Raw genomic sequence first — 12,173 nt, forward strand, 5'->3', positions numbered from 1 at the left:
GAAATGAAAACTTTTTTTTATGTAAATATAAACTTGCCCGTCAGTGCCCGGCGCTACCTCTATCCTCCTATGTCCAACTGTATATGGGTTTCTTCTTCTTTTTTTATTTTTTTTATTAACTTCACATCCATGATAATGTTTATTTTCAGATTAAATGTCGCTCGTGAATGTGAAATCCCGTCCGCAGTTGCCCCCGTTCAGTACTTGCTCGGTAGCTGTGTGTCGTGCTTTGCTATTAAGATGGTCAAATATAATTGCTAACTTCGTTTTGGTCTGCTACCTCAATTTTGTTGTTTAAAAAAAACAAAACTTCACAAAATCCGTTCAATAACAATGCACAGTGGGTGTGATGATGTGAAAAGATGGTTGTCTGGGGGATGGCGGCTCCCCTGCTCCCTCTCTGAGCAGCAGCGTAAGCTCCTTATGCACCACTTATTTTGTGTACGTGCTCCCTGTCGCCAGTGGGAGATCCCTACATAATGGAGTGGTGTGTTGTTGTTTGTTTTCCATTAAAGCAAGGACTTAAGTCCTCAAGTATTTTGAAAAGCTTCCCTCGAAGCTGGGAATAGCAAACATAGTCAGCCCTTGATTGCTGCTAGAAGACAGATGTTGCTTTGATGTTGGGGTATATTTTAATGAACGCTGGAGAAAAAACCCACCCTCGGTTCCCTCGAGAGAGCCTGGGCCTGCCTTCTCAAGTGTCCACTCTTGTCGAGTGTGACTCCCTTGCCTGAATTCAGCATCCACCCTCTCACGTCCTGGCATTGCTTGGGGAACGCCAAGTCTCTGTTATAGTTTGCCTTCAGGCATGTATGTTTAATGAACTTTTAAATCTAAAGCCAGATTTTAAACTCATAGTGAATAGACTTGATTTTTAAGTTGAAGATATGCAAGAACTCAGGTGTACAGTTCACCTCAAACAAGCTAAGAGAAAGGGCCCTGTAGTTGGTTGTAAGCCACTGATTGTTTTAATAATGCGCCGTGTAGGGGTTCAGAGCGGAGGCCTTTATTGCTAGAGTAAGGTAACTGTATGGGAGGTACACACACCTGCACGTATCTTGCCCTTACTGTAAGTCGCTCCATAAACCAGAAAATAAGTTGGTAGAGCTCCTCACCAAAACAGCTGTCGTTCTAGGTGCTAATTCTGATGGGCGGACAAATTATTGTATAATTTAAGCAGCAAAGGTCTTGCTAAGTGTGCATAGATGCCTTCATTGATAAACAGTTTATAACTCAAATTGAATTTTTTATTTTGTTTTAATTCATAAAAAATGGTTACAAAAAGCAATACACAATATATATTCTTTCATACAATCTTATTTGATATCAATATTACTTAAAACACGAGCATATCATTTCGCTTGGTTAATTTCAAATCATTGGAATGATTAAAATCCAAAAGATTAAGACTGTGAGAATGCGTTTCTCATTAAAACAGCAAGGTTTGACTTTCACTTAAAAGCCTTTGGAATTGTTGTGCGAATTTTGCTAGCCTTGCCCGTTCTATCGGGGTTTCCAGATTAAAAAGGAGTTTCATTGCTTCTATACAAGAGCGAGCACCATGCTTTAGAAAAACTGGTTTAGTAGAGTGTGACGTGCATGCCACAAATTTGGACAAATACAGACATAGTGGGCCAAAGATTCCTTATATTGGTGACCCAGTCTGCAGAAGGTGACCATCGCCAGGGATTTAAAATGGACATTAATATTTTTTATTGACAAAGCCATAAGTCTGACTGAAAAGATTGGTTTTAAAATGGATTTATTCAGTGCACAATTTAATTAAGGCTGGCTTAATTTCTCTCTGGAGGAGCTAATAATAATCCAAATGTTGCTTTTGAAGGTTTCAATTTAGCCCAAATCTTCTTGCCTGGATAAGAGTATTATTGATTCCTTAGCACTGTTTTTAGTATTGCTGGTTGATTGATGGAAATTTCCCCAATTCGCCGTCTGGATTTAATTTAGTGCAGGCAGTCAACAGAAAGTCCGCCCAAAGATTTTTACCCTTTGTGAAGGGTTCCTTCAAAATTTCTTTCATAGTGTTGGGTGGTGCTGTGCAAATTCTGTGGTAGTATCTGATTATAGCTGCCCAATTTTCAAAAGATTGTTTTTTGAAACCAAACTCCAGCCATCCCAAGGCATTCCAGGCATTGGCAGGAATTTGGAAGATCTGTGTGAAGGCTCGGCAATGGACGGTCGCCACAGTATTCACCAGTGCTGTGGGGAAGACTAATTGCCTACAGGAGATCGAAGGCAGTAGCTTAGCTCTTATTCCCTTTCGAATTGTCTCAGAATGGACTATATCATTTAGCACTGAGTTTACACATGGTGTAAGTCACCGCCGTGGCCTTTGCATCTATAGAAGAGATGTGTTGATTGGGATTACCATTGCTCATAAACCAAACCCTCACTCAGCAATGTTTGGAAGTGCATGATTTAATTTGAAACAATGCTGCCGTTCTTTGTGGTCCTTCTTTTATCATTTTCAGTCTGAACACAAACCGCTTCCAGTACAATACTTCACCAGTTGTTTTTTCTTTTGAGCTTCTTTATTTCTCTGATAAATAACAGTTCAAAGCATCCTATCTTTATTTATCAGATCTTTTTCAGAGTCCGATTTGCGTTAAAAAACCAAAAAAAGCCAACACACAATGTTTAATGGTCGCTTTTTCAAGACGTCATCATTTCTTAATAAACCTCTTCATGAAAAGTGTGCTAAGATTGATGCACACTCATAGTAGTGATTCTTTGGCTGTTGTCAAACCTGCACTGGTAGTTAGATACCAAAATGTTGAATATTTGTAGATGGGGAGGTATTTGCTTTAGTGGAGTGGCCATGTTGGAATGGAGAGGACGATCAACGGCCCATCCCATGATGAGGCTCACTCTTGTCTTGTTGAAGGTCAGGCGGTGTGGAGAGCTGAAGCAGTTTTGCGTGGATCTCCTCAACTCTTTTTCTTATTTCCTGCTGAATGGTGGAATTGTAACTGTGCTGTTCAAGGCTGGGTGACAGTGGAGTAAGCAGGGTGTGTGCAGAACTACAGAAGGAGGTGATTTGGGTGATCTAGAAGGTGATGCTTGTGAAGGTGTTGAGAACAATGTGGGGTGCAGAGAATGTTAGTGAAGAGAGGTATGGAAAGCGGCCGGCGGTTAGCTGGCAGGTGCAAGGTACAGGGATGGAGTGTAAGGGAATCTTGGAACTGTGCATGGAGAGAGAACATTTGCATTTTTTTCAGGGCCTCATGAGAAAGAATTGGAATTGGAAACATCTAGACCAGAAGCATGCATGCACTTGCTGAAGGTGTCCGGATTTCCTGGTGCAGGATTGTGTTTTTTTTATCGTTTTCAATTTAAATCAGATATTTTTATCCCAGTCCCATCTCCAGGTGAGCTGCAGACAAGTATCGACCTCATTTTGGAGTTGGGTGATCACAAAAACCAGGAAATCCGCAACATATTAATTCTAGTCCTCCCAGTCTGTCTGGTTTAACAGGCATTTCTCCTGGTAAGCGCCCTGTAATGCTGGGAAGGGGATGTACTCAGTCCATTAATGCTTAAGTCTTTCACTACTGCCTTAAGCAAGTTAATGGTAACTGTTAACAGTAGCTATGGGACCTTGGTGAACAAGATCTAAAGGACCTCGGTGACTCTGGTGTCAGCAGTGTTGTATTTGCAGAACAGCAGGACTACAAGAATACTCCAAAAGTGAAAAAAATAACTCTTCCAGCAAGATGACTGGGAACTAATGACCAGGGCTGCATGCATTTTGTTGTGAATACAAAGACATCCTTGGCATTTGTTGTCAAAGGAACTACCCATAGGGACACTTGGCTTTTTTGGGATTGTACAAAAACTATACAGAGTTAATCTGCTATACCAATAGGCCCCGGGAAAGGATGGTGTTTGCTTGGCATATCCCTTTCTAAACCCATCTAGATGAAAATAACCATAATGCTCTTAATGCCCCACCAACAGACATGCATGGCCACAAGAAGTAAAGCAATTAGTGGGCATGTTACCAGCAGGTTCAGTGGTTTATGGTCAATGACTGTCTCAATTATCTCTGTCCTGTGCTGATATTGACAGCTAATATAGCCACCTCATTCAGTAGGTTTGGTTCTAAACCAATCTTATGGACAGGGCCATCGGAATTATGCAATTCTACAGCCGCAGCATTTTCTGCATAAATATGGATTTGCCACCATAATACATCACTTGCGCATTATGGGCAGATTGTTGCGGAACATTTTTTTGCACAAACAGGTCAAAAGTTACAAAAACAATGGCGACATGAGTTCCCGTGCAGTGGAAAGCCCCCAGCAAAGGTTGACTTGTCATCTTTCAGTTCTTTATTGCTGTATTTGGTTTCTAACCTAGTACCTATTAGATTAAATATTTGCTGAGACCGGGATACCATCTGTAAAAAGAACAAAACCACGAAGTAATACAAAATTGTGGCTCATATCACTGCATAATTTTCTTTGTCTTGCTGCATAATTTAGTCAACCCTGCGGCATAATTTGGTCCTCCCCTGCAGCATAATTTGGTCCTCCCCTGTAGCATAATTCCAGTGGCCCTGGTTCTGGGTTATGTGATTGTAGGTACAGCCCCACTACTGTATATTGAGATGGCTTGTGCAATGAGCATTGAATCCGTTTGTTAATTCTAAGATTGTGTCTTCAGGGTGAGCAGGAGACGCATCACAAGGTACGTCTTGCTTGTGGGAGCGGTCTGAGGCCTGACGTCTGGAAGGAGTTCAGCCAGCGGTTTGCAAAGATCCAAATCGTGGAGTCCTATGGAATGACAGAGTCCAACGTCACCTTCTTTAACTACACCAGTGCCATCGGGCCTGTCGGCAGGGGTGGATTTATCTACAGAGTGAGTGAATACTGTGACTTGCCTCCATCTACATGCATCCTGTGGCATTTAGTTACTTCATTAACTATAGAAAATGTTTTCACATTGTTTTAATAAAACCATAATTTTTTACAAAAACTGCTAATGGGTAACACAGTCAAACACCTTTTTCTAAAGATGATGAAACAAATTTCATGTAATTCAAGGAAATGTGATGTCATTTAGAGTTTCGAGTTGGTACTTCATATTGTCTAGGAATTCAGTTCCCTTGTCTTTATGCTGAAGTGTATATTGGGCCTAACACAAGGAATAGTGCAGTCTAGATACAACATAAAACATTCCATTTCCTCCTCTGGATACTGGCTGGACATAACTTTTTAAAACATTTTTGCACAGGTGCAATGATTTAGACTCATGCTTCCAGCAAATTATCCTATTCATGTCCACGTGCATTGAGCCAAGGCATGTTATAAGGGGAAAGTAACAGCCTCTAAAATGTTCATTACTGGGTCTGAGTCCTTTTTAGGTCTTGCCTGAGTTGAGCATGCACTGTCACTTGCCAGACATTTTGTTAGCGTAAAGAGGCGTTAGAGCTTTGTTTACACTTTGTGTGTGTGTGTGTGTGTGTGTCCTCCCTGGAGCATGGACCAAGTACTGCAGGAACTCCTTAAGAGTGCATGTGTTTGCCCACCATCTCACCTCCCCTCGTGTTGTTGGTTCCCAGATGTTGCTTTTCCCATTGTTGTTTCCCTGTCATTGCTGCTCCGTCAGTGCTGTTGTTCTGTTGTCTCCCTGTTGTAGTTCTTTCCCGTCATTGTTGTCATGTCTGCTCTTGCATTCTTAGTTGCCCTTGGCCTATCAAATTCCCTGTATGGAGATTGCCTCTCGTTCCCATACACTATCCTTTGACTGTATGTAAGGAATTCCCTGCAGGCTGAATGGGTTTGAACCTGCAGACATCAGCCTCTACCTTGCATCTGTAGGAATTCTGAGATATTCCCTGCACTCCAAGGGTCTCGCATTCCCACGCCCTGACCCCTTGATGACTGGGAAGCTTGTCATACTCGCGCCCAGATTTCCTGAGGCATTCTTTGAGCTTGGACTGCTTTATCATGCTCGGAAATTAAATTGCCTTATAATTTCAGGGTCTCTGGATCACTCCCCGGTCAAAGTCCTGGCATTTCAGAGCTCAGGCGTTCCAGTACACCTTGTGCTCCTGGTCTGCGGGGCATTACCTGAAGACAGAGGCCTCTCTGACATCCCTACGGCCTGCTCTGTGCAAGTCTCTGAGGCATTTCCTGCACTCCGAGGGTCTCACTGACCCTTTAGCTACCCTTTCAAAATGCTTGAGACTTTTTCTGCACTCTAAGCTCCTCTCTGGTATCCCATATCCTGCACTGTCAGGGTCTCTGGTGGATTCTCTCTAATATGGTGGTCTCACAGGCCCAGACCCTGTCTCCTCTGGGTGCCTGAGACATTATTAGCTCTCCAAGGGGCTCCGATCACTGTACGTAAGAATCACGTTTTTTGCTTGCCCCGCCCTTCTTCTGCCAAGTAAATCAGCCATTGTCAAAGCCATTAGTTCTCCCCTATTCAAGAGCAATTATCTTTGTCAATGTTTTTTAGCCATGCTCTACAGCAGAGCGGCTGCTGTGAAACATGACTTAAAGTAAGGGGGGGGGGGCACTCTAATGCGGTAAGCACTGGCCGTGTTAAAGCCCTTTTCTTCCTTTACGTTCAGCCATCCTTCACAGCATCCTCACTGCTGTACAACATGGCTCAACAATACATTGACAAAGCCAATAGTTCTTGCGTAGGAGCATTCTATTGGCTTTGCCAGAGCTTGTTGACGTAGTTGCTGCTGGACTGATCTCTGCTGCTATCCTGGTTAATGATCTGGTCTCGATCCAGTTGACTTTTTTTGAGAAAGTGGGCCCTAGTTGGGTTGGAGGTGAGGTAGGATTGGTTGCAGATCACCAGATGGGAGATTCCAGGGTTCTCGTTATATGACCGGAGCTGTTTTCCTCTGGGATCCTGCAACCCCAAATCCATCCCTACCATCCATCCTGCTTTCTCACAACTTGCCTCTCATCCTTTATTTTCTGCGGTCTCGCTACAGACAGATTCAGCTGTTTGACATCTCTCCATGATGTCCTTCCACCCCATGCTCCTTGGAAGCGCACCAGGTTCCGTGTTGCAGCCTGGTTGGTGCCAATACCATGTCTCTTCACTGCCATCGTCCCATTGGATACCTCTTAGATACCCATTTGATACCAGGACCTAAAGCAGCGGCCTTCTTGATGCCCTGGATGATGTCAAATTTAACTATACAGTGCTGCGGTTCTCCATAGTGGTACCCACTCGCGGATATGCCAGCGCCAAAGGCTTTTAAACTCCACCAGCATTGAAAAAGCCAGTAGCAGTGACGGGCAATGTTAAAAGTGTAGACAGCACTAAAAACATTGTTTTCTCTACTTTTGAAATGACTGCTGCGTTGCGTCTTGCAACATGCGTTTTGTGACCATTTTTCAGCAGCACACCTATTGATGCAACGCAGGCGTATCACACAATGTGCGTCTATTTCGAATGTAAACAAAGTAATGTTTTCACTGCTTATTAAACTTTTAACTTGGCCAATTGTACATGGGCAAGGCCAATTGCATCGCTTCCTCAACATTGGAAAAGGGAGAGCATTTGCCTCTCCCTTTCTCCTAGTTAGGAAATGTGGCTTTGGCTGAATCATGCAATGACTGGATGATTTCTCGCACCAGCTGGCGCTTCAGGATGGCATTTGCACACAATGGTCTGTTGAAAACTTTACCACAGTTGGGTCTTGTGTCCATGTTCCAGTTCCATTCAAGGAGACTCTGGTACTCGGCAACATACATTTTATTGCACTCATGCTTTTCTGTTCCACCCAAATTCTCTAAGAGCTTCCTGCAAAAAATGTCAATCCTCTTAGTTAAAAGCTTTATGTACATCAACTGTGCACTCCGATATAGTAGTAAAGTTTTATTTCTGAGGGTAAAAAAACATAAAACGTATACAAAATAAGATATAGTACAGTATACCATAACATATAAGCCATCATTTCATGCAACGTTAAGAGTACATTTAAAAGACTTCTTTTATCCATAATTCAAGCATCTTAAAGTGCTTCAGTTAATCTGCTATTCGGGTATTTTGATTCCTCGTAGGAGGTTGTGTGGCTGGTCAAATGATAATCTATGTTGTTTGATCTAAGTTATTTCAGTGGAAGTGTGCATGTATTTACTTGGTTGGTAAAGAGATTGTTTGATTGACATGAAAATCCCAAATAACCTTGTGAAGGAATTTCGGATGAGTCCTCATAGCTACCTTGTTAGAGTGAAATACTGTATAGGGTTCATTAGAGCATAATGCTGGGATTTACAGGTAAGAAACCATACCTTTCCTTCGGTCCTCTTCAGTCTACATTCGTACAATGCCAGTGGTGTCCGCTGACCCATCGCTACCTTATGTTCTTTGTAAAATTTTGAACTGATGCCTACAACGAGTAGGACACTTAATATTAAGACTCCCATTATTTTCTCGTTCTATTCAATAAGCTGGAGTTCAAAGCTTTTTATTTTTCCTTTCAAATCCTTCCATGTCTACCTTCATTTAGTGCTTCGGCCTATCAAGGTATTTTAACCTCTGTACTACCTAGTGCATAAAGCCCCCCCCCCCCCCCCAAATGGGCCTCCCACTCCTCTGGATGAACTGTAAACTCCAGTATAACGAATAAAATCTGTCTTCTAGACGTTGTCTCAAATGTTTACGTTTGTCCAATTAGTTTTGCTCCTACCATTCATTTTTTTTTTTTTTCATTCCACCCTAGTATCATGCCTGAATGTTCTGAAGGACATCTCGCAGATGTCCTAAGAGCAAAGTTTTAGGAGAATTTCAGATAAGGTCAACCACGAAAACATCCTGGTGCAGTTGTTTTTATTCATTTATATTAAGAGGTTTAATCTCTTATAACTTCATGGTTCTCCAACCATCCTCCATCTGACATGGCTGAAGAAGGCCCAGTCTTGCTTCTCTAGCTTTTTTATTCTCAATAATAGTGCATTGATTCTATTTAACATCATCATACATATCCGAGCTAGGCTTTTTGAGTTTCTGGCAAATAGCATTCGGATTTATGAGTGGTCCTTGTCCCACATTTAAATGGCCAGTTCGGTCGTTTCCTTGTACTTTGGCGACATCTAGTGGTAGTGCCATAGAGTGCCGCACTGCACATTTTAGGCCGCTCTGTTTAGAGCGACGGAGACCTTAAGAAGTGTAAAGGAAGTCCGTCTCCACCCGAGTTTACCACAGACCAGCACAATGCATTTCTTATAAATTAAATCACCGTCATATATTAGCTAGATAGACACAAACATGACAGTACAATGGAAGATGTGCGGGGGCGTGGCTTGGACGCCGATCGGGATGGCGGCGTGAGCTCGCTGCTCCGCGCGGAATCCCGCTAATTCTCCTGTTTTTCGGGACCCTAGGCGACCCGGAGACGACGTTCCTGCCCTCTGAAGGGTGAGGGGACTGCTGGCCGTAATCGGTGAATCGCTGGGGGACTGCTGGCCCCGGGGAGATCGAGGAAGAGGCGGCCGAGGTGTAGCCCGGGGTGTGAAGAAAATGGCGGCGAGGTGGCCGGACGGTCCCGAACTTCGGCCCTGAGTCCGGCTGTCGCCAAGCAGAGAGGGACCCTGCACCCGGCTGCTCGCAGCACTGGGATTGGCGGCGCGACGTCCTGAGGCCGGGGGACGCTGCCCGATTCACCCAGGAGATCGGGGGTTCTCGCCGGCCGCCGTCCCACGACTCATTCTCCCCCCACGGGTCCAGTGGGGGTGACGGAACGGGGCTCATCCGCCTGGCCATTGCTTCTGAGACCATTGGCGGTGGCATTGCATTGCCCGGTGCCCGGTTATCGGCACAGACCCACGGGAGCGCCCGCAGTACGGGTGGCCGGACTTGTGACGCAGCACCCTGACATGGCGGCGTTCGGAGGGCCGATGCCCGGGAGCCACGAGGGGGACTCGGCGACATCGACTCGGCTGAGTGAGAGTCCCTCTCCGGAGCTTGACCAGGAACAGCGGCTGAACCGGCGCTTGGATGCCATCCTTGAGGCGATCACCTCTACCAAGGAGGCGTTGCACAACGACATTGCCCAAGTGGCCACGGGCCTGGGGCTGCTACGCGCGGACCACGCAAAGCTGGCGGATCGGGTCAAGGAACATGACCAACTGTTGCTTGACCTGAAGCCCTCGGTGGTGACCGCGGAACGCAGGATTACAGACATTTTGGCCCGACTGGACACTCTAGAGCGGAGGGCGGAGGATGCCGAAGGCCGCAATAGGCGGAACAACGTGCGGGTCGTAGGCCTGCCGGAACGGATTGAGGGGGAAGATGCGGTGGCCTACATGGAGAACTGGTTCCGCACTGTGGTGGCGCCGGAGGAGCTTACTCCATTTTTCACTCTGGAGCGAGCTCACCGGGTGCCCGCTCGCCCGCTGGGAATTGGCCGCCCCCCCCGACCAATGGTGGTGCGGCTCCTCCATTACAAAGACCGAGACCTCCTCATCCAGCGGGCCAGGATGTCGGGCCCTTATGGGGTGGAGAACAGCAAAGTAACGATCTTTCCGGACTATACGCAGGCGGTCCAGAAGGCCAGGGCATCGTTCCTTGCTGTGAAGAAGGAGCTCAGGGAGGAAGGCATTCAGTACTCCTTGCTTTACCCGGCCAAGCTGCGGATTATCATGGATGGCACCACACACTTTTTCCAGACTCCGGATGAAGCCTGGCACTGGCTTGAGTCGTACAGAGCAGGGACGGACAGAACGCACCAAAGTAGGCGAGACCAACCCAAGCAGTCCCGGGTGCGGCAGTCACAACGAATCAGGTCCCGTAACAGGCGCCAGCGGGAGAAGCGGGAGGCTCAAATGGCGGCGGAGAAGAGGGATGCACTCGCGGCGACGGCGGCCATTACAGGGTCACAACAGAACAGTGAAAGGGCCGAAACGGACTCGGGAGGAGAAGGCAGCAGAACAGGGGAGGATCTTTCGGAGGCAGAGAGCCAGAAGGGGCCGACAGTGACCCCACAGACCTCGGATGAAATTTTCTGCGGCTAAGATAGACTTTGGCCTAGATCGGGACTTCATGGTAGGGTGATATCCTGTTGCTGGAGGGCGGGTTGCCGGGTGGGGGAGCTGAGTGTATTAGAGGGGATGAAGGGCGGGACGCGGGCTCCGCTAGCTGGGGTCGGCGGCGACTCACCCCCCCTAGGCCCTTAAGGTCGACTGTGGTGGAGACCACAGGATAGGTGTGCGAGTAGTTGGATCAAGGTTTGGATGGGGGCGGCCATTGGGTTCGTGTGCTCTGTCCTGGGGAGTGGGGTTTGGGGTATGTTTCAGTTTTGGGGTTGTTTGGGGGGGGCAACTGCATTGGGGGGGTCATGGACCGTTGGAGTTTAATTCGGGCTGTACGGACTTGGTATGGGGACATTACCTAATTTGAAATGCCTAACGTGGAATGTCCGGGGGCTGCGGACTATGGTGAAACGTCACAAAGTACATGCATACCTGGTACGCAGGGGGGTTCAGATAGCTATGCTCCAGGAGACTCACCTCACCAAAAAAGAGTGCGCTGCCTTGCAGAAAAGATGGCGGGGCCAGGTTTTTGGCACCACTTATTCAGCGTATGCCAGGGGGGTCTTGATCTGGGTGAGGGCGGGGATACCCTTTCAGGTGCTGAATCAGGTAATGGATCCGGATGGCAGGTTTGTAGCGGTGGAGGGGAGATTATACGGACGGGATGTGGTTTTATGTTGTGTTTATGCACCGAACACGGACCAAGGCCGATACTTTGATAACCTCTCGGGGTCCTTGGCCTCTTTCCTGGCGGGTCCGATAGTGCTAGGGGGGGACTTCAATTCGATTACGGATGTGGCTCTGGATAGGTCCCATCCCCCCTTAGTAGACTCTCCTGTGCGCAGACTGGCCGCGCACAGGAAGGACTGGCAAGACCGATGGGGGTTGCTAGATGTCTGGAGGGAGAGGCACAGGGGAACCAGGGATTACTCCTTTTATTCCGCTCTACATGATTTACATGTCAGGATTGATTCGGTGCTTTGCGGGAGCTCCCTTGCCCCATTGATTACCCATGCTGAGTACCTTGCTAGGACGATATCCGATCATAACCCCCTGTTGGTGCATATTCAATGGCAGAGGGAGCGCTCCGTAATACCAACATGGCGGCTTCGGCCGGAGACGCTAGAGGATTCTGTGTTCGCCGATGCG

The 12,173-nt window shown here is 46.6% G+C and overlaps 1 protein-coding gene across 1 annotated transcript in view; it reads left to right on the forward strand.

Annotated features, from left to right (window-relative positions):
- SLC27A3 (solute carrier family 27 member 3) overlaps nt 1-12,173 on the forward strand; it is a 262,972-nt gene that overhangs the window by 201,978 nt on the left and 48,821 nt on the right. Inside the window, exon 5 of the mRNA XM_078669844.1 lies at nt 4,684-4,878. Coding sequence (XP_078525970.1) covers nt 4,684-4,878 — 195 coding nt within the window. The remainder of the gene's footprint in view (nt 1-4,683; nt 4,879-12,173) is intronic.

Source organism: Lissotriton helveticus, chromosome 12 (genome assembly GCF_964261635.1).
Source record: "Lissotriton helveticus chromosome 12, aLisHel1.1, whole genome shotgun sequence".
NCBI classification, from domain to species: domain Eukaryota; kingdom Metazoa; phylum Chordata; class Amphibia; order Caudata; family Salamandridae; genus Lissotriton; species Lissotriton helveticus.